This window comes from Hemibagrus wyckioides, linkage group LG14, assembly GCF_019097595.1.
Source record: "Hemibagrus wyckioides isolate EC202008001 linkage group LG14, SWU_Hwy_1.0, whole genome shotgun sequence".
NCBI classification, from domain to species: domain Eukaryota; kingdom Metazoa; phylum Chordata; class Actinopteri; order Siluriformes; family Bagridae; genus Hemibagrus; species Hemibagrus wyckioides.
The window spans coordinates 16900914-16924284 of record NC_080723.1 but is presented as its reverse complement, the minus strand read 5'-3'; the positions used below and the strand labels follow the sequence as shown (position 1 = coordinate 16924284).

At 37.5% G+C, this 23371-nt stretch overlaps 1 protein-coding gene across 3 annotated transcripts; it reads right to left on the bottom strand.

The window, feature by feature from the left end:
• Window positions 1-7044: 7044 nt before the first annotated feature.
• On the bottom strand, window positions 7045-23332 carry smyd5 (SMYD family member 5). Of its 3 annotated transcripts, XM_058408399.1 has the most exons (13): window positions 23189-23332; window positions 22726-22834; window positions 22162-22301; window positions 20802-20923; window positions 20169-20238; window positions 19816-19920; window positions 19671-19733; window positions 17135-17205; window positions 15502-15608; window positions 15248-15304; window positions 15038-15132; window positions 13163-13233; window positions 7045-10989 (listed from the first exon to the last, which is right to left on the bottom strand). In XM_058408399.1, the coding sequence occupies exons 1-13, from the start codon at window positions 23279-23281 to the stop codon at window positions 10851-10853; spliced, it is 1242 nt and encodes a 413-aa protein (XP_058264382.1). In that variant the 5' UTR covers window positions 23282-23332; the 3' UTR covers window positions 7045-10850. The 3 variants fall into 3 exon arrangements, with proteins under 3 accessions (XP_058264382.1, XP_058264384.1, XP_058264385.1); XM_058408401.1 differs by lacking the exon at window positions 7045-10989 and having other exon boundaries at window positions 14995-15132; XM_058408402.1 differs by lacking the exon at window positions 7045-10989 and having other exon boundaries at window positions 15004-15132.
• Window positions 23333-23371: the final 39 nt, after the last annotated feature.

Here is a 23371-nt window from a genome sequence, read left to right as displayed (position 1 = left end):
TGTTGTTCTGTTTTAGAAACAGACCATTTCTTTTTAGACTTCTGGCTCCTACTGAGTATATGCCAACAAGTGATCTGTTACCTTTAACCCCAGAAAACGGGAGAGAGAGTGAGACAGAGACTGCTATTGATCTTAAAAGTAGTTAATTCCCAAATGGTTTTCTGTTCTCCTCAGGGTGAGCTGTAATTCCCACAGGTTGCAGCAAATGGTAGCACAGCAGGTGAAAGGTTGGGACTACTGATAGAAAACAAAACCCATCATTGGGGTCAATTATGCCATTGTGCTCTGTGCGAGTGTAAGGGATGCAAAATCTTTAAAAAATAATGATCAGTTCAAACACTAAAACGTTTTTTATTTTGCCCTGCTGGCAGAACCTTCTAGAACCATGTTAATAGATATATATATAGATAGATATTTTATATATATATAAAACAGAATATAGACAGAAAAACACCACAAGCTTTTTTAAAATCTAAACATGTGATTTGCATTGATATATATATAAAGCAGATGTTAGGAAAAAAAATAATCAACACCTTCTGACCAATCAGATTTCAGAATTCAGCATGGCTGTGGTATAATAACCATAAACCTCTGCAGCACTCGTAAGTCAGCACCTGTCTGTTGTATGCTTTAAAAGAGCTCTGTGGTATCGAGAACTTACATTTTTCTTCACGAGGGCAGTAATAAAGGCAGGAAGTAGGATTTGCGATGTCACCATTAACCCTAGAGAAACCAGAATCCTCTATTGATTTTGGAAGAAATTATTCTAAATTGACTTTCTGTCCTCCTCAGGGTACAGGTATCATTCTAACAGGTTGTGGTAAATGTGCAGATAGAAGGTTTGTGGAACAGAAGTAATGAAGTTAATGAAACACAGTGAGAGAAAATGGCCCAGAACATGATTGATATGCCTGTGTTGGTATAAGGGCCTAAACTCAGCTTACTGTCTGCATGCTGTTCCTGTGTGTATGTGGGTTTCTTCAGGGTTCTCCAAATTGCTCATACACCCCCAGAAACATGCCATTAGGTAGACTGTCTATTCTAATACAGAATTGCTGCTAAGGTCTAACCCTTACCCTAATCCTAACCCCATACCCATTGCGCCCCTAGAAATTAATGCGAATGAATAAAACATTTTAGGCTTCTTCAGTTTGGTTTATCTTGCTTCATGTTTCACACGTTTCACTTACCCAGAGTTATCAATTAATCCTGGCTATTCCTAACCTGACATTTCACACTTTACTTTCCTAAACCCTGGGTTAACCTTCTTATTTGCATATTTGCAATGCCAGCAATCATGATTGGATAAATACAGCGTGCGACCTCTTTAAATAATGGCTTGTCCCGTGAGAAAAAAGGACAAGTCTGTCGTTCTGTGCCTGAGCAGGTATTATTATCTTTCACAGCTTTTTTTTTTGGTCTTTTTAAGTTTGTTGTGTAGTTCACTGATATCAAACTTCTGCTAATATTTGTGTCACGTATTTCTCCCTTGCTATGGCACACATTTCCATGATATTCAGCGTTTTGCGTTCTGACATTATTACAGAACTACGTTTTGGTTTTCACGTGCATATGATGCACATGCTGTTCAATTTCAAATCTAGTATCTGTTACTAAGCATCTAGCTGTAACATTCTAACACAGCATTGTTTCACACTGTACAATGGGAAAAGTCATGTTAACCCTCCTTCATAGCAGAGTTTGGGTAAAATGCAGTGCTAACCCCAGTACAAGTGTGAAACGTTCCTCTACCTGGGGTTAAAAGCAGGGTATAGAGTGATTATAACCCTGGGTTAAGCTAAGAGCTTTTATTTTTCCATTAGATGGGGTTCCAACCAGTGCTGTTATGTATGGTGTATTATGGTATTTTATTGTTTATGTCCCTATAGTGTGCACTGATATATCTATGCAGTGCAGATGTATACTGACTGATGTAAGTGTGTGCAAGAAACAGATATCTGTGGCAAAAAGAAGAGCAGAGCTCAGTGGATGGCTAAATTATAGAGTGTCAGTCTCCCCAAGGTTGAATGAATGTGTGTAAGAAAGACACAACAGGTACCCATTTAGGAAGTTAAGGACACTTAAAGGAACAGCCTTAAACAAAATTAAGTGTCCTAACTTTCTAAAGAACCCTTGAGGTACAATTTCTGTGAGTGTACCACCAGTCTTAGTGTAGTTGTTCCATCACGTTCAATTAAAGATCTACTTTATGGTCTCAGGGGTCTATGAGGAATAGCCAGGAGGTCTGAGATTATATACTTGTGTTACAGTGGGGGAAAGCACAATCACTGTTTATCAAAGTTATAAGATCCCTGAACTGAATTAGATTTGAGTTGAATGGCTTCAATCCAAACCTCAAAAAAAAAACAGTAGGCCTATAAATACTTAGACCCAGTGTGTTGTGTGAATAGAATGTTCGGGAATGAAAACATCTACAGCTCTAATAAATAGGAAAAATATTATTGCACACATATATGTAAAGAGAAGCACATTTGAAATGAATGTTGGTTTTGATCCACTAAGAAAACAGTGTTTATCTATTGTGACATAAAAAAAATGGCCATGCATGCACACACACAGACACACACACACACACACATATATATATATATATATATATATATATATATATATATATATATATATATATATATATAAGACAGGAAGCAGGATTTGCATTGTTGCATAGTAAAGCCTCTGAACTTTCTGAAAACAAAAAGAGAATGTTGCTAGCAGGAAGTGCTTTTGATTTGGTCATTTCAATGCAGCCTTTTATCCGGCACACATCCACAGTCACTGTCGCTGCTGCCTGCATCCATGGCATTTCAGCTGAGCTGCTAATTAAGGTGACTTCACAGGAGCGCATCATTGCATTTAGTCATAGCAAATTCAGATCAGCAAAGAGCAATTAATCAGCCGATGACGGGGAGCAAACAAAAGGGCATCAATTTTGAAGAGGAAGAGGCTGCTTCATTGTATCATCACGCTGGAGATTAGGCTTTAATCTCTTGCCTGTTAGTTTCAAAGATCCTTTCAGTTTAATGAGTGTAAGCATTCAGAATTCATACAGCCTGCTCATACGACACTATTGTTTGACTCTTTTTCCTCGACCACAATGGAATACCAATGTTCATGATCAGCTGGAGTCTGCGTCCAGCAGTGCTGGAGATTATTTTTGTGATTCAACATTTAAGCAAACAAAGCCATTAATAAGTTGTTCATTAGAGGGTGACATCTATTAAATCGGTCATTTATGCCATTTCAGGCTGAGAACTGAGCTGTGAAATGGCTGATATGCATGGATGAAATCTCTTGCGCTTGTCACATTGTGGTATCATGTTCATTCTGTGGTATTCACAGAAAATTTCTCAAATAACTTCTTCATGAATATGACCTTTTGTCTAAAGTGCAGCTATCAAAAAGCTTGCCCTCTGGATGCGAAACAAGCTCTTGCGAATTGAAAAAAAAAATGCCTATCTTGGCAGAATATCTTGCCAGACATCTAAGCAGTCTGACTCCCGGCATTGGTAAAACATAATTGCACACTGTTCCTTCTTTTGTCCTGGCCATTTTAAAATGCCAAGCTGGGGGGAAAAAAAAAGAAAAGCATCAGCTTCGTCCTAACAAGGGATGCGCAGAAAAGAATTAAAGAAGGAGATAAGCAAAAAAGAAAGAAGCCTGAATGACCAGCGCATCTCCGTCGCCTGTATTTAAGATTCAGGATACACAGCTACAGCTTTGGCCTGGTTGGCAGGACTGAAATCATCTCTGTAGGCGCATGCCACTTTCTTCGCGGAACGAAGCATGGCTTTATTTTGATTGTCTGAGCCTCAGAATTGGATAGGGTTGGCCAAGTTTAGCAAATGTCAACATATCCCAAAGGTCTTGAGGCACTAGTGAGTGGATAGAATAATTAATAAGGAGCTGGAAATCCATGAGGGATGTAGAAAACATGCACTCCTGGGAAGAACCAGCGCAAAGAACCACATGTGGATTCGTTCGTTATATCTGCATATAAAAAATAGTGTGAGTTCAGTTACATGCCCGGCTTACATTGTTGAACAATGGGAAACACTTTGTGCACAGAGGAGCTGCGTATATGCAGGTGGGTCTTTTTCTTATGGGGACCAGTTTGACAAATGTCCACTATTTCACTTGCACTAAGGGAAATGGTTTGTTGAACTTTCCAGAAAATTAGAACGTTCCATCTGAACGTGAAACGGTGTTACTGAACTGCAGGACATTTATACTGGAATTATAGCGCAGCAGACTCAGTGTTTATTTCGACTGGGTTCTGGGGAAAACGGAGCAAACGAGCTCTCCATCAGGCCATCTGGGCAGGAGCAGTCCATCATACAGGTTTATGGCTTCAGCTCGAGGGCTTTTGAGCAACTGATCTGGATAGTTTAATGCTGACTGCTTCCACATGTCGTGCATTTCTACTTGAGAAAACTTTCGCAACGAACCAGGTCACTCATTTGTTATACATACAAATGTGGCGACTGTGGTATACAAATAAGCTTACATCACTCTGTGTCAGGAGGTTAAAACCACAGCTCTCTCACACTCCATTTATGCATTTAATAACACAGCTCAATGCTACTTGAAGTAATTTTAGGACTTAGTGTTTCATAACAGAACTGACGAGACCCATATTATCTGGCATTTTCAACCATATTTTCGAAACACACACACACACACACACAGACTTGGCTCAAACATGAACCAACAGAACTTGGGGTTTTAGCTCATTTCCCATCATCTTTAGGGACAGCTTGAACAATTACAGTGAAAACAGCAAAAACGTCTTGTACTTTCTCTTCGTCATTTCTGTTTATTATCAACTGGGAGCTATGGAAATTGATAGATTTCTTCAAACAGGAAGATGTTTGGGAACGTTGGACTTACTCGCAAACTACACATTAAGAGTTGACTCTTTGGTATCAACTCCTAGTTCTACTCATCAGAGAGATACACGACAATTTGCGGTTATTGGTTTTACAAATTACTGATATCTAGACCAGGAAACTCTATTTGTAAGACAACGATGCTAACTAAGTAAGTGGAAGCTGCACATTAACATTAGCTGGGCTGGCCAGGACCTGGTGATTGAATTGTTGTTTATAGCTGTACTCAAATCGATTGTGTACACATTTTATGATATAAAAATCTTCCCATAAATCCTACCTATTTATCTTGTGTCAGCTAGCTCTAGAAGAAGGTCCTCCACAGGGGACTGCAGGATTTCATAAAGTATTATGACCTATTTTTGTGCAAGCAGGGTACACAAACTAGAGAATACAATAAAGAAAAAAAGCATTTTAACACAATGAAATGCCCTCAAGGAACAGTACGTCATGTCACGACAGAGAACAACACACCACTGAGCAAAGGAGTTTTGCACTTGTCTTTATTGGTGTTGTTTCAGTGAAACATGGGCTGAATGACAGGAGTTAATGTAGTAATAAGTAATCGCAAAAAATGCAAACATGCTGTGTGCAAATCAACTGGAGCGCTCAAATGAGAGCTATTAGCATTGTGACAAACTGTAAACAACCAAATGTTAAACCAGAATTGCTCTCTTTCCTAAATGCGGGCAAGTTTCACCTCTGAATGTCAAATATGCTTAAACAACATCCCAACCTTTTTAATCACAAGATGCAAATTGGCTTCTTTCATTTGCCCTGCGTGTGTTTGCGATGATCATGACATGCCTTGTTTTCATTGCCACTATTTTACACTCAAAGCTCATTTGCGAATGTGAATGTGGATTCCTCATGGCCTGAGTCTGATATAATAAAATCTCCCTTTTTCTCACTCATTACAACTGGGCTTCATTCAAGTTGTGTGCATGTAGCCCTCCCCCCTCTTCAATCGGGCATCTCTATCGGGCTCTTTCCTCCCGGGGCAGGCACTTCGACCTCTCTAACGCGGCCATGTGGCCATGTTGAAGGGACGCCGTTGTGTGGCTGCATTCACAGCAGGCCTTTTCTGCCAGCGCGACTCTGTTGGCCTGAGCTCAGAGGTTATTCCTCTCAGACACGGCCCCAGGTGTCCATACTTCCTCCTTCATATCTCTTCCAATTTTGTCCTCTTACAGGATGTGGGGCTCACATTACACCCCATTCGCCAGAAATAACAATCAGCGGCTTTCAGCCAAGACGTTGTTTGCAGATGCAGCATGTACTGAATATGTACATGGAGTGCCAAAAATTCTCTAACTTTTTTTTTTGTTTTTTTTCCTTACAGAGGGGTACATATTCTTAATCCTTGGAACCCAAACTACAATATTGTGCACCTTTCTTTTCATTTCTTCTCACTGCTGGTTTAATAGAGTGTGATTATTTTGAAAAAATGATCAATGGATCAAAAGGATCATTTGTTTTTATTTTTTAGATGAAGATTGATATGTAAAGATCAGGTGTCAAATGGCTAAAGTTGCACTTGTTCCTCTGTAAACAGTTCATGACATCTAATAGAAGCCTGTTTAAAGCTTCTTCAAAGCTTATTTCATCAGACACCATCTGTCCGTTTTGATGTCAAGTCAGCAAAGGCTCATGACCGCATATTTTTAATGGGGCAGGACGACATTAACAACAATACAGCCTCGAACAAAATGAAGTCAAGAGTCTATTACACATGATCTGTGCTACAGGCTACTACCCAGTGAATTATTTGAGCAACATCACGCTATGTAATAGGCAGCAGACACATGACAACATAGAGTCATTCAGCATACGGTCTAGCAGCTTGTTTTCAGTGGTTTTTAGGTGTATCTTCCTCTAACAGGGTTTAATACAGCAGGTGGGCTTTCTTTCACTAATCAGAAAATTTCAAAACTACATCTCGAAAAGGTGAAAATGAGAAAGACGGAGAACATCGAGACATGTTTTTCTTATTCTTTTCTCGGCTTTCACATCAGAAACAAGGTCACACAGATTTCTGATGTATGGCCATCATCTAATATGCAATATGCCTTATACAACAGTTAACCCTGGCTCACTAATTAGATTGGTTGAGTGTCTTTCAAGAGTGCCTGTATTTCTTATAACCACAACGGGGCATTTTACTGTAAAAAAAAAAAAAAAAAACCCCAAAAAAACTGAGCACCATGTAGAATTTCACTTTCTAGTTCAAAACTGTTGCTATGGTAGTGTGAAGGATATCATTAACAGATATGGCAAGCTATTTTTCAGAAATGTAAGTGATGAATTGAAAAATTAAAAAAAAAAAAAAGTTAAAGAGGATAAAGAATGGACGGAAATTCTACAGGAAGCACATTTAATGGGAATTTAGCCAGATAGATGATATGCGGTATAGTGAGTGTGGCTTCTTTGATAAGTATTTCTAATAAACAGAATATTTTTGGCCATATTGTGTCTAACATTTCACTGACTCAACTTGATGTTATATAAAAGCAATATTGTACTCGCTATTGTACAGAATATCAGCACAGCTGTGATTATCTATGGGGATTCAGTATCACTGCACTCTTGCTTGTGCAATCTCTCACTATGTCACTTTATGACTGCATCCATCGTTTATTCCAGTGAATTATTCCACTCACTTAAGCCACTTTATATGCATTTAATTTACATTCCAGGTATTTGGCGGACACTCTTATCCAAAGCAACTTACTTTTTTTATTATACAACTGAGCAATTGAGGGTTAAGTGTCTTGCTCAGGGGCCCAGTAGTGAAGGAGCCTCAGACTCACAACCATCTGATCAGTAGTCCAACACCTTAACCACTACGCTACATAATAGACACACTGTCTGCATTATTACTTACTGTAAAACATCTTGGGGGTCAATTTTTTTGTGAGACGGTTAACTGCCCTGTCCACTGCTCCTCCTCTATAAAAAAAACAAAACAATGTTCATAAAGCTAGCATGGGGCAGAATGGTTCCTGCCCCATTGGGCATCTATTAGTGCTTGTTGGACTTCCCATTTTTGAAACCACTAGGTGCAAAAGCTCAGCACAATGGAATTGCACAACGTCTAAAAAGGTGCACAAAATAAGGAAACTTTGGTTTATATCTATCAAATTGCAACAATTTTATAAAACTCAGTGACTCCAAATAAAGGTACTTAGTATTTCAGTGTACTTTAAATTGAGTTGTGAATGAGGAATTTATGAAGATCAATATTTGATGAACAGCTGATATAAATGGTATGGTATGACGGATGGACCATAAGAACAAGATGCCACTGTGTCAACACCTAAATCAATTCGTGTTTATAATACTTCCAATTAAACTCACTGGGCAGAATGTCACCTCCAATATTATCATACAATGTAACCTTGTGTCAATCTTAATTCACTTAACTCAGGTGCTATGTCAACTTTACATGACAGGCTGACAAATTTATAAGTGCTACTGTAAGTTTATTGTCATCTGTTACGAAGAGCATATGTATGCATCACATAAGCCGAGTCTTTGTCCTTAAGTGTCATCATCCTGAATGTCTTAGGGATGTGTCCATAGAAACCGTATTCATTATGATAGCTGAAGCAAAACCTGATCGCAGTCCAGCGCTCAGACTCTGAGAATTTATCTGCTCGAGTCCTGATGGCAGAACAAATAGAAAGTGTGTGCGTGCGTGCGTGCATGTGTGTGTGTGTGTGTGTGTATATATATATATATTATATTATATATATATATATATATATATATATATATATATATATATATATATATATATAAATAAAGGAGGTGGATGTTGCACTAATGAATGCTAATCTACTCATTATTTGGTCTGTGGTTTCAGCAAGATAAAAAGCACTGGTGCTCCCAGATTATTCAAGAAACGTTTCATTTCTTGTACGCTTAAACCGTCACACGATTATTATTGCATTTCGAAGATATCCAGTTATGATAATTCAGCATCTGCCGCTTTCGATGTTGAATTGTTTTGGCATGATGTTGATGAAGCTGACAGGATTTGTCAAGAACACTCTGCACGATAGGGAGAAAGTGCGAAAGTTCCCAAAGCGAATTTCATAAACACTGGATGACTGTATTAAGTGCTGGGGGATTATGACAAGTGGTGGAAAAACGCGATCGGAGGTGTTTTCCTACCTCCTGCGACGCTGCGGTGACTCCATGCTCAACATCAAAAAAAAAAACAGAATCCTGAGGCAAAATGCATCTGCTTGGCAGTTAATGTAGTGAAACTAATGCTGCATACCTGAAACATAACTGTAGATCAGCTACAACCTGCTGTTAACTACAGACTTCATCCAGATTGTCAGCATTGGCAGAGCTGCAGTTATTTACTGTTACGTCTAATTGATAAACTCCTTAATGTCTCCGTTTACTGTTCAGCTATTTACCTTAAGGCATACTATCTGGATATTATAATGAGTTACTCGCTTACATTTACTTTTATAGCATTCGGCGGAAATTCAATTAGTAATCTGTGACTCAAGACAATGAAAAACAGGACAGGTACGTACGGTGTTGTCCATAATTATTGGCACCCTCCATTTTAAAAAACGAGATTTATACATAGACAGCATGGCAAATGTAATACCTAGATTAAAGTAGTGCCATTTTAGTCAACAAAACATTAAAAAAAAAAATACAATTAATACGTGCCTCTTACCCTAAAGACAATACCAGTACTGAGACGCTTGCTGCAATACAGTATCTAACAAGTTTGGAAACACTTGTAGAAGGCTTTCTTTTTCTTCATAACACTTCGAAGCACAAAAATAAACTAGGCAACGCAATTATATTACTGTGATTGTTGGGCTTTTTTTTTTTCTCTTCACCATCCTAATCACTGTGTGGTGTGATAATGCGTACGTGGAATGTCTAGCACGCATTAAACTTTTTCTTATCACCTTAATTCCGCTTAATTGTTTTACACCTGTTACATGACTTGTGCAGGCGAGCAACCAACTGTTGCCTTTGTGTTCAAGATCTTCTGGTTTCTTCCTAATGGTAAGTGTTGGAGATTTTAGATTAGGGGGTTAACAACATTGCGCTATTGTGTGCAATAATAACCATACCCCAGGAAAACCAGACATGGTTAAAGGCAACAAAAGTATTTCCTGGGAGATGAAATGAGAGGAAAAAAATGAAGAATGATAACTGGTTGGCATTTATTCAAAAGAATCCTTAGTGTCAGAACCAAGGCAAATGTTTCCTTCTTTTGTTTGAGTGAAAAAGTTTTCACTGTTTTTCTGTACATTTTTTTGCTCATTTTTACGAAGGATGCCAATAATACTGGAGGGCACTGTAGTAATGAGATTGAGCAATACAAGTCTGAAGCAGCTGACAGATTCAGCGAGTTTAAGGAGGTTAAGGACACTCTACTTCCTCCCAGCAAAAGCAGACACTATTTTTTTTTGGCCAAGTAAACGAAAATATTGGTGGAGACATCACATGGCTGTTTGTTATGTCTACAGTCCAGAAAGGCTGATGATATGTGGATTATTTTGTCTTTCAAAGACTTCATGCTGTTAGATCATCATCATGTATCAAAAATGTAAGTGCATAGATGAAATGTTTTATCGTCTGATTTTTTTTTATATATATATATATATATATATATATCTCTATATATATATATATATATATATATCAAGGTGAAATGGATCAGTCTGAAAAAAAAATGGAAATGGAAGCATTCTTGGCACCACTAATGTGATGGTAATTAAAGGTGTAAAAGTGAGACAAAACACTTTGCATAGCCAAGAGCTTACTCTCCTATTGCATGAACAGAGCAGCAGGTTTCGTTATGGTGACCCGCATGCTTTCTTTATGATATGAAAGAGTAATGTCCACAAAAAGACAGGTATGAAATGAGGGGGTGAAATGGTGAAACCCGAAACGTCATCACACATCCGTCATCTCGTCCTCCATTTCGTCCCCCTCCGTCTCTCCTTCCCCTTCGTCCTCGTCCTCCGAGGTCACGTCGGTGTCATCCATCTGGGCCATGCACTTCTGACACGAGCACACGAACAGGTAGTTTTCTCTGAAAAAAAGCGATACGAGAAAAGACGACATGTCTAAAGTTTTCGGGGAAAAAAAATAGCTCTCTTGATAACTTAACATAAGAAGCCTGACGTTGGAACTCTTGAAATAAAATGGTAGGTTTAGCTAGATGTATTAATTGATACTATCAGCACTACTGCTCTGAAAACAGAGGACTCATGGTTGACATTTTATGACCCATGGACAGATTTCTTCTTTCATATTTTAAGTCAATATTTATATCTTTTTGTGCAAAAGTTAAGTGGCTACGACTATAATTTACGTCTTCCATCTCTACATTAACTAAAAGCGAATGTCAAATTATGTGTCTGCACACATTCTTTCTTTCTTTCCCTATCACACACTTTTCAAACACAGAAAAATATTCATGTGGAGTCTGCAAAAAGCATCTCTATCTTGAACCAGGAAGTACCGGCTTTTCTATTATTCTTAACAATTTTTAAACCAACTTCAGTCATTGTGAATTCCAGCCAGCTAGCTAGTTCTTCTGTCTTGTATTGCAGCTACCAACTGAGAAGAATGAGGACTAGAACATGCTTCTTCTTAGACATGTGCAGCTCTGTTTTCACATCTTCTCAAAGTGCTGCTCATGTACGGTCACAGCTCAGCCAATTGCCTTCTACCATACACCTGACAGATGCCACTGATTGCCTCGAGTTACTCTAATTGACAGGAGAGAGGAATGCAATACTTCTCACTGAGACAACACAAGAAATCGTTCCAAAAAACAAAAACACTAGGTCACTTTTAAAGCAATGGATGCTTGTGGCATCGCTGGGATTTGAACTTCTAGAGATACGAATGCCCAAAAATATCCATTTTAATGTACGTGTGGAGAACAGAAATGGACATATCAGTTGCTTTGTTCATTATTTTAAGCAGAGACAAACACTACTCCAAATTATATTTTTGTGGGTAAAAAATTCTAGAGAATCTGGCCAAAAGTTGACCAGAAATACACTTGGCACTTCTCTAAACTGTTAGCTGAAACATACAATTAAATGCATCATCTGTATGCTGTAGCACGACAATTTCTCTTCATTAAAACCAAGAGGCTTAAACCTGTTCTAGCATGACGATGCCCCTGTGCACAAAGCTAACTCCTTTAAAGCATGATTTGTTAAGACTGCAGTTAAAGACCTTGCACAGAACTCTGACTCAACCCCACTGAACACCTTTGGGATGAACTGAAACACCCCAGACCTCCTCACCCTACATCAGTGCCTGATCTCACTAATGCTCTTGTGGTTGAATGAACACAAATCCCCACAGTCACTGCTCCAACATCTATAGCAAAGCCTTCCCAGAAAAGTGGAGCTTATTATAACAGGAAATAGGGACTAAATCTGGAACGTGATGTTCAGTAAGCACGTCCCCACTGCTGTAAATATATTGCGTGCTACCGGTTCCTAATCGCACAACCTGCTGCACTACACACATCAGCTGAGGCACAAGTTGGCTGATCGTATAAAGATTTTTAGCAAAAGCATATGACAAAGAAACAAAACGAGTATGGATTTTGTTATAATAAAAATATAACAAAACTATACTGGTAGAAGTAACCATCACCACATGGTAGACACAAGAGAAAAAGACGCTAGCCAGATATCTAACATCTGTATATCTATAATATGTTCTATAAGAACATAGATATAATGGGGACACTGGTTACACTGGCTACATTCAGGCACTCAATGAGAGCACAGTGCTGCTTTCTTGTATCCACTGCTACACAGGTTATTCAATTAAGAAACATCACACGAGCAAGAATGCATTTCTAATTTAGTGCAACTTCATACTTCCTGAAGGTCTCACAAAACCTGCAAACACAAGAAGCATCAGTAATAAAGCAGTCAGATTTGCCTCAGCCCCTCAGCTGGAGTCGGCGGCAGCGGTGTTTGAAGTCAAAGCGAGACACCTTGCAGGGGGGGGCAAACTGAGTATGCCTTTAATAAAGTGGAATTTCCAAGCAAACCTGCTTCAGTTTCTTCCATCACATAAACAGTCAATAAATAGGCAGGTGATCAATAAAGAGCAGAGGTCCAGGACTAATCCCTGTTCCTGTGCTCTCACTAGCACAAAGCCGCCGCACCGGAATTGATCCCTTCTGGAGGGACGTATGAATTCTTAAACAAGCTGTAAACATTCATTACCTCAGGATCTTGTGCCGGCTATGACGACTCCTGTCTCGTTGGCAACAGTCCAAGTAGCTGATGCAGATTTCCTACAGAGAGCCAAAAATAAAAAACTTCAAATGAGAACAAAGTTCCAGTCAATTACTTACTAGGTCTGGAACTCAAAGTCAAAGTTAACTCAGGTGGTGAGTAGCCATAAAGACATTTCCACAGCCATCCGCCTTCGGTTACGGCTCAGTTATAAAGCCGAGAACACAGACGTATTTATTTGACTGTGAGCTGATCTGACCTGACTCACAATGAATGGATGGATTTAATCATGTAAGGTGGAGGATGCGAGGTGGGGGGAAAAAAGAAAAAAAAAATCACCACAGCACATCTGTTTGACATGCGACATGTAATCAGTGGAAAAAAATCTCTCTTTATCAGGGAATAATACTCAAAATTTAGATATTTAAAAAAAAAAAAAAAAAAACATGAACACATTAACAGCAAACATCTGCTTCATTAAACGTTTTTCTTTAGGGTTTTTTTTGTTAGCAATTATTTACTGTCCAAGAAAACAAATGAAGCACCATTACCTTTCTAGATAAAAATTTTAAATGCAATTAGTCAAACATTTGCCCAACATGAGGTTCATTTACAACGAGTCTATAAACAAAAAAACAGCAATTTAATGCATCATTCTTCGTACAGTACTATTAAACTATCAGCCATTTTTTTTTGTACAGCAAAAACATTGGTACCCCTGGTAAAAGAATGCTTTTATGCCCATGAATCCCATACCAAGATATAATTTTTTTCATAAAACCATGAAATGATTTATTTATTGCGCACTAGCCTCAGCAAGTTGAATTTTTTCCATGCACATTTTATTTTTTTAAATAAAGTGGTCATTAATCATTAGGCTTGTATTAAAAAGGTGATCACAGAAAGCTTTTAAATAACAATTAATCTAAAACATAAAATATCATAACTGTTAAAGGTCCAGAATTCATTGTGTTGAACCCAACCAAAGTGTCTCAATATTCATACTCCTAACTCACTTTTTAGGTATTAAAACTGCGATCATCTCATTCCCGATTTAATTTCACTCAAAGACATTTGCACCCAGGCAACCAGACTATCCTCCTCATTTATACCGATAACCAGAGACGTACCACATGACCTCACACACACACACAATTGAAGCATGACGGGTCAACGGAAGAGAGAAAAGGGAGACAAGGACGGAAAGCTGTGAAATTGGACCTAGGTGTTTAATGCTACGTACTAAATATCCATTTCCCTACGACTACATGAACGATGAGTAAACGTGTGAAATGAATTCATGGGTCATGTGAGTCAAGGCTACATGAAGCATCGTGCTCAGACACTGCCAGTGACACATTACACATAGAGCGCGTTTATCAAGAACGATTTTCACCCACAAGCACCAGAGAAGCATCAAGAATAGAAAGAACCATTCATAATACAACCAGTCGTTTATATTGATGGCTTCCTTGACACTAATATGATTTTATACTAATAATAGGTTTTTGCTCAGGATTTCAGCTATTGATGTACAAATGTACCAGTAATTCAAAACGCAGAAAAGTCATCCTTGACAAACATCCACTTGGAAATAGGAGCTACAGTAACGCGAGATTTTAATAAATACACATAATGTTTCCTACAATATTTTAGATAAACCTGCACTTGGATGCACAAAAATAGAACACCTATGATAGAAATATCCACTCCCCATTACATCTGGCACAACAAACGCTGGAGTACGCCTCTTCGGGTTTGTCCGATAGCCGCATTGTCATCCTGACAACACAAGAACCGAAGCGTTTGAAAACGAATACCTCTCTTACAGTGGAGTTAAGCCACACCCCTTCCCCCTCTGACCTCGCCAGGGCTGATGTCACTCAGGGCGCTCAGGTGAAGCAGGAAGTTGTTGTCAGGGAAGGATGCCTCCGCGTTCGGTATGCAGCTGTGGTTACCTTGACGACAAAGCATTTAACTGGAAGTGACCTTTCCGTGTATTTACGCTCACGGTAAATGTTTGTATAAGGTAAAGAGGCGTAAACTGCAAAAAACGTCCGACGTTATTCTCACATGAGCTCTGGAGAAGGAAGAGACCGGATCCTTCACAGTTGAGGAAGTCGCCCGTTTCTGTAAGACGAGCAAAAAGAAAATGACAGTCTGTGGAAAACCTTTCATCCATCAAACCTATTTCACATTCCACTAGATCAATACATATATTTCAAACGTAGTATAAGAATCACAAGTAGTGAGTGCTTCGATCCTTGCACATTTACAACGCAGCGGGGTGTGTGTGTGTGTTTCAATGTATTTGAAGGAAAAGTGACCTTTATCAATGTCCTTGTATAACTGGTCAATAAAGGCATCCAGCTGCTCCCTCTGCTGGTGAGGAAGCTCCAATGCATCACAAGCATGAACCCACTGGCTAAGGGAACTGAACCAACAACAACAACCAGCAATTAGAAATGCAAACAGAGTTTTCCTTGTCACACTATACCATGGTGAGAGTAAATACTCATTTTCGATTGGCTTCCTTATAGAGGGACACTTATAAGTAGAGTAGATACTTTTAATTTAATTTTATTCACAGTTCTCTCTCAATGATGCTGATTATTATGAAAGTGTTTAAATATCCCAATCATTCATTATGCTAAGATGCATAAGCAAAAAAATAAAAATTATATATATATATATATATAATTATTATTATTATTATTTTTTTTTTTCTAATTTCAGTATGATTCTGATTTTATTTTCATTATGTCTCAGCATAATTCTCTAATTTCTGCAATGAAACAAACCACATCTCCAAGGTTTATATTAAATGCAAGATGCTCCATAGAAATGAATTTACTATTAAATAAAACGTGTATAATTGAGGATATATTGAAGTTTTCTCATAGAAGATTTATTCATATTTATTTCCATTGGTTTATTTAGCACTTATGGAAGGAGTCTCCAGAGGTAAAGCTACAGGTTTTCCCAGACGGCTATGTCTTAAGGAGAGTTTTAACGTGATGAACATTTTTTCTCTAATTATCTTAGAGGAGAAATGAGAGGCTTGTGAGAGGAAAAACTAAAATGCCTGTAATGCACAAGTGCTTGCGGATATTCTACAACATTAAATGAAACTATAAATGCATAGAATGTACAGCATTTTTATTATTGGCTTGGTAGTGCTGTACCTGTAACCAGGCTGTTGCTGATTATTTTCCTAGCATAGCACACACCCTAAGTGTTTTATTCCTACATTAGCATTCTGCTTGGACGAAGCGAAAATATGGTGGGGTTAATTTTTTTTTTTTCGGAATATTGTTTTCAACAAAATAGACCTGCATTTAATCAGCCTGCAGGATTGTGCCATTTCTTTTGATTAACTTTATTTTCTTTTTGCTTCCAACATGCTCCCAGGGAAAATATTATACAGACAGAATAATATGAACCATGGCATGTGTACAGATTTTTATTCCTAGTGTAAATGAAACTGGTCTGAATTGTGGCTACAGGTATGATTGCTATCTAAAAAGAAATCTTTTGATATTCTAAATTTCCGGTGTTCAACATTTATCCTATTAGAATAACATGAACGTTATTGTTCTAAGTAATATGATAAGAAAAATACAAATCCTTGTACTATCACCAAGGTATAAGGAAAGTAATCCTCTTCAATTTCCTGTTCCTTCTTTTTCTTCTAAATGTAAATTTTTTTTGCATGGTTCATAAGATCTCTCTTTGTGCATGATGTGCATCATTGTTTGTATCACCAGGGTATAACTTAAGTTTTTGTGAAGCAGTTACAGTATTTATCCCAGTACGTCATCACATGCCCCCAGTGCAGGATTAAAGATTTCCAGGAACTGTGAGGCCACTACGTGTTAGAAAAATAACCTGAAGGGAATTTAATTTGCTTCTCAAATGAGAATTTTAGACAAAATAAAGATTTAACAACATGGTTCTAACCTGGTGCCGACGCCCTGCCCGTTGGTCCCGACAAGTGCGAAGAGAGAGCGAAATCCGTCTGGAGTGAACCACTGAAAAGCAGAGGACTAATTACTGTACATCTCCATTAATTATCAATGAATGCATTAATGAATTCTTGTTCATTCAAACAATTCATTCTTCATGTTATTAACGTTATTACACTTACAGTCTTTTATATTCGTTCCACTGGTATTAACATTAGAGCCTTTTATAGGAATTACACTCTTATTACTGTTATACACAGGCATAAATGTTACATCCTTTTGTCAGCTGTACGCTGGTATTGTTAAAATACTTTTATAACTGTTACACCAGTATTGTTACATCCTTTAATAACTGTTACACCAGTATTGTTACATCCTTTAATAACTGTTACACCGGTATTGTTACATCCTTTTATAACTGTTACACCGGTATTGTTACATCCTTTTATAACTGTTACACCGGTATTGTTACATCCTTTTATAACTGTTACACCAGTATTGTTACATCCTTTTATAACTGTTACACCGGTATTGTTACATCCTTTTATAACTGTTACACCGGTATTGTTACATCCTTTTATAACTGTTACACCAGTATTGCTACATCCTTTTATAACTGTTACACCGGTATTGTTACATTCTTGAATAACTGTTACGCCAATATTGTTACATCCTTTTATTACCGTTATGCCGATAGTGTTACATCCTTTTATTACCGTTATGCCGATAGTGTTACATCCTTTTAGTAACTGTTATGCTGGTATTGTTACATCCTTTTATTACCGTTATGCCGATAGTGTTACATCGTTTTAGTAACTGTTACGCCGATAGTGTTACATCCTTTTAGTAACTGTTATGCTGGTATTGTTACATCCTTTTAGTAACTGTTACGCTGATATTGTTATATCCTTTTAGTAACTGTTATGCTGGTATTGTTACATCCTTTTATAACTAATGCCGGTATTGTTACATCCTTTTATAACCGTTACGCCAATATTGTTACATCCTTTTATAACCGTTACGCCAATATTGTTACATCCTTTTATAACCGTTACGCCAATATTGTTACATCCTTTTATATCCATTACGCTGATATTGTTACATACTTTTATATCCGTTATGCTGATATTGTTACATCCTTTTAGTAACTGTTACGCTGATATTGTTACATCCTTTTAGTAACTGTTACACTGATGTTATATCCTTTTAGTAACTGTTACACTGATGTTATATCCTTTTAGTAACTGTTATGCTGGTACTGTTACATCCTTTTATAACTAATGCCGGTATTGTTACATCCTTTTATAACCGTTACGCCAATATTGTTACATCCTTTTATATCCATTACGCTGATATTGTTACATCCTTTTATATCCGTTATGCTGATATTGTTACATCCTTTTAGTAACTGTTATGCTGGTATTGTTACATCCTTTTATAACTAATGCCGGTATTGTTACATCCTTTTAGTAACTGTTACGCTGATATTGTTACATCCTTTTAGTAACTGTTACACTGATGTTATATCCTTTTATTAACTGTTATGCTGGTACTGTTACATCCTTTTATAATTAATGCCGGTATTGTTACATCCTTTTATAACCGTTACGCCAATATTGTTACATCCTTTTATAACCGTTACGCCAATATTGTTACATCCTTTTATATCCATTACGCCAATATTGTTACGTCCTTTTATATCCGTTATGCTGATATTGTTACATTCTTTTATAACTAATGCCGGTATTGTTACATCCTTTTAGTAACTGTTATGCTGGTATTGTTACATCCTTTTAGAACTGTTATACTGGTATGGTTACATTCTTTTAAAACTGTTTATGCTGGTCTTATTACATCCTTTTATAACTTAGGCTGGTATTATTACATCCTTTTTTAACCGTTATATCTTTTTTATAACTGTCACATTGGTATTATTACATTCTTTTATAACCTTTACACTAATATCATTACATCCTTTTATAACCGTTATGCCAGTAGAGTTATATCCTTTTATAACCATTACGTTGTTTTTTGTGCATCCTTTATAATTATTACGCTGATTTTAATAGTTATGCTGATATATTAACGTTACAGACATTCACACTTTTTACACCGTCATTAACATTAGAGACCTTCATATCTGCTGTGTTGCTCATGTCCCTTATATTCGCCATGTCATTCAAGTTACAGCTGTTCATATTAAAAATGTTGAAGTGTTTAAATGCAACTGCTGTAAATAAAAAAAGAAAAAAAAAGAAAAAGGATAATTGGATATTTTCCCACATCATCAGCTAGTCATTTTAGAATTTTATTACTTTTCCAAGATCAAGAATAAGACAAGTCTTTTATCCATGGTAAATGCATTCTTTAGACTTTTAAAATGATTTATCCAAGGTTAAATTGTTTGCACTCAAAGCAGATGTGAGATATTGGCTGTAAATGAGTTCATTAAGCACTGAAAAGGAGATTCTGCACATTTGTTTATGAGCTGGTTATCTACTGATGTGAATAAGACTCAGGTATTTACTGACCTGACTGAGGTGATCGTCATAGAGTGCTGTAGTAAATAGGTTACGCAGCAAAGCAAGCTGGCCCTGGAGGATACAATAAGGAGTGAAAAGTGACACATGCACTCCCACACACCCTCTCTCTAGTTGGCAGACTGTTTATTTATACCTGAAACTTCTCTCCTAGCAGTTTGTGTGCTATTTCCTCCTGCTCGTTAGCTGCACGGCTGCAAAAGTGGGAAAACAGCCTCTGCCAGCGCCCCTTATCTTGAGCCTAATAAACAGGCAACACAAAAGAAGTACTGAAGGAAGCAAAAGGTTAAAATTAGGCAGCAAATGGACTAATCTTCTAACCAAAGCCATTCTCAGCACTCAGCCAGTTAACTAACAAACAGATTAATCATTTAGCAAAACCCATTCTCTACACACAGCCAAAATAAAACTTCTCCAAATCCTTCCCCAATCAGAGATATTACTCTGAGTTAGGTTTTAGAGATGAAGTGAAGACAGAAGGACAAATACCTGCTTGACAACCGCAACCATTTTGGCCATTAGCATGATGCTAGAGGTTTCTGGAGGATAGTGTACATTCCTACACACACACACAAATATTTAAATGGCTAAATTTCAATTCATTTATTTGATAGTGTTTGTTCAGTCAACATATGATAAAAGATTTCAATCAATTAAAATAATTACATTCATTATTTTTGTCTATGTATTAACAGACTACATTATTTATACAGTAAATATAAATATATATTTTCCAATATAAAAATTCTTTAATGCTTCAATTAACTGGGCTGATCTTGCAGGTAAAAACCACTTGGACAGAAATTCGATCTACACATCAGATTAATAATCACCAACGTGTAACATTATTCAAATATCTAATGCAGCAGATTATGTTTAAATGAGGGAGAAATAAAAACAGATTAATTGATTAAAATCTATGCATCTGGATTATTTTAATTTGATTATTAAAAGATTCATTATTTGAGAGGCTTCATTAGTTCACAGTATTGCAACCTACTTATTTACATCTTCATTTTTTAACTTACTTCCAGGGGATTTACAACCAAGAGACAAAATGACCACCTAAATACCTTAATGGATAGGAATAAAGCAGACACATGAGAGTCTTTTATGGCTCACCTCCATGCATCCTGCAGCTTGTTGATTGGATGATCAGGATCTTGATGTGAAGGTCCCAGACACAGGACCTGGTGATATTGATCCCATGCATTCTGCCTGCACTCGCTGCTACAGTACATCACCTAACACAACACAGTGATGACCAAAAGGATCCATAAATGCAAGAGTATTTAGTCTATTTAGTTCCTGCGGTATGCCAGTTCTACGACATGCACACAAAACTGAATGGGGCTTCCCTTCCAGCTGTTCTACTTCAATCTGGATAATGTAAATTAAAAAATAAATGATGAGTAAACCTTAAAAAAAGGTTTTTTACGGCTCGCCGAGGTTTGTATGTCCTTAAAGCTAAGGATCAGGGAAGGGTAAACTAATGATGTAGGAGATTCCCATAAATCCCATGTTTTAGCTCTGTATGCAGCTATATCTAATAGTAACAGGAATTCTGTCTCTTTTCAGTCGTATGACGAAACAAAAGCACTTCTTGACTGATTTAAACAGCGAAATGTGGCATTAAACATCACAGTGACCCTGACCAGGATAAACCGGTTCAAATCTCTCTGCTATTTGGTGATGTTACTTTTTATATTCAGAAGAAAAAAAAAAACATCACTCCCTCATTACTTTTACATCTTTGACCGGAGTTACACATGACCATGGCTGAAAGAAACACAGATTTAAATTTATTTTCTTTTTCCATTTAATCCTACGTACTCGTTTGGTTTAATCCATGTTTCTGTTAAACATGGAATGCTAAACTCCTGATCAGTAATCATTTCATCAACAATAAGTGCTTTCGATGAAAGAGATGTTATATTTAACAGTACTAGCTTCAGATCAAAGGTCATGGGTGTGCAATCACTGATCTAATTTTATGCTAATCAGGTAACTTAAACAAATTTTCTGATTATTTACACATTTTTGTTTAGCAGACAGTCTCAATGTTGTGAACCCTAGGTGATGGACAACTCATTGCAGCAAGCAGACAATAAATAGTAACTTAATTTAAACTTTATAATATTTTTTCTATCCTTCTATACTTCTTTAAAGCTGCTTTGAGAGAATGTCCATTGTTAAAAGCGTTATATAAATAAAATGAATTGAACAGAATAATCTCATAACAGACTGCACATGTAACAACTTCTTAAAACAGAGTAATCAAACTTGGACCACATCTGAGGAGAACTGAGCAGTCTAACAAGATTAAAACAAGTCTCACTGCCTTTTCTTGAGAAGTGATAGTTAAAGAAAGATGTCCTACATGACCTGGATCTAAAAAGAGAGGCCAAGACTGAGTACAAAACACAGAGAGAGAACTGAATGATGATGGCATTTAGATGAGCGAGGGTGAGGCATGCGGTACCTGGCAGTGAGGGCAGGCCTGGTGCAGCTCGGGCCGGACTTTACAAAGCTCAGTGTGGGGAAGGCTGAGGGCAGGCAGAGCGCTGAGTCTGCGTGCATTTTCCTCTGCCGTCTCCAGAGCACGCAAACAGTACTCACACGCTACAGAAAAAAAAACTGATTAACAAAACTCCAGCACACAGAATTCTTACTTATATGCTTTGCATAAGTATTTGCCCTCCGAAACATTTCCATATTTTATAGTGCTGAAATGAAATGAACGTAATCCTTTAATTTAAATAAGAAATAAATTGATTTACACAATACATCTTACATTTAAAGATGCAACACTTGTGCAAGACACAAGATCATTAATATAATTAAACATGACTCATATCGCTAATGCTGAATACTGGTTTCTGGGCTGGACAACTAACTGCTGGTGTATTAGATGTTGGATCAGTAGTACATGTACAAAATCACTATCAAGGAAAAAACTACAACAAGAAAGAACACCACACTGATATATGTGTATGGGACTTCCTGAGGCAACTGAATAGATGCTGAAAACCACAAAACTGCTCACCTTTATACTTGTACAAGGCATTCCACAAGAACTGAGCAGAGACAAGGGGACGCTCGATAAAGATTGTCTCGCCTTTTTTCAAAGGTCTCTTGGCGAACAGTCCTTTACCCTGAAAGATGAACACAGAAAGAGTGTTAACATTTCATGTTGTGTATCTCAGGCCTCCTTTTTTGGCGTCTCAACCAAGTGCCACCTCAACCAAATGCAACCAGCTGCCTTACATCACCCACCGATTGAATTTAGAAACAATACAAACACAAAACTACCACTTTAATATTAATATCGTTGTTTGGCACGAGATTAGGGTCACATTCTCACACAAAATGCAGCGTTATATTTAGAAAAGTAACTAGAGACCTCCGGTATGAGAGATCTAGGAGCAGACAGATAGTTCTTTTAAAATGAACCGCATGGCAAAAAGTCGGGAATGTTGATATTAAGTGATTTTTTAACAGATACACACCTTGACGTTGTCGATAAATCGGACTTCCACGCAGTTTGCAGTTTTCCCGGGATCAACGCACCGCGAAAACATGTCATCCAAGGGGGCCGCCATGTTGCAAAATGCGTGTCACCTTCGACCTCTGTGAGGTTATCCAATTGGACGTCTTCTTCTTAGATGCGCGTTGACGTCAAACATAAATAC

Excerpts from the sequence above, each read along its gene's own strand:
- smyd5 (XM_058408399.1), bottom strand. The coding sequence starts at position 23,281 with ATGGCGGCCCCCTTGGATGACATGTTTTCGCGGTGCGTTGATCCCGGG. Across the intron at positions 19,921-20,168 it reads TGGTTGCGGTTGTCAAGCAG|GCTCAAGATAAGGGGCGCTG; the intron begins GTATTTGTCCTT and ends CCTGTTTATTAG. Across the intron at positions 15,305-15,501 it reads ATACAAGGACATTGATAAAG|AAACGGGCGACTTCCTCAAC; the intron begins GTCACTTTTCCT and ends CTCGTCTTACAG.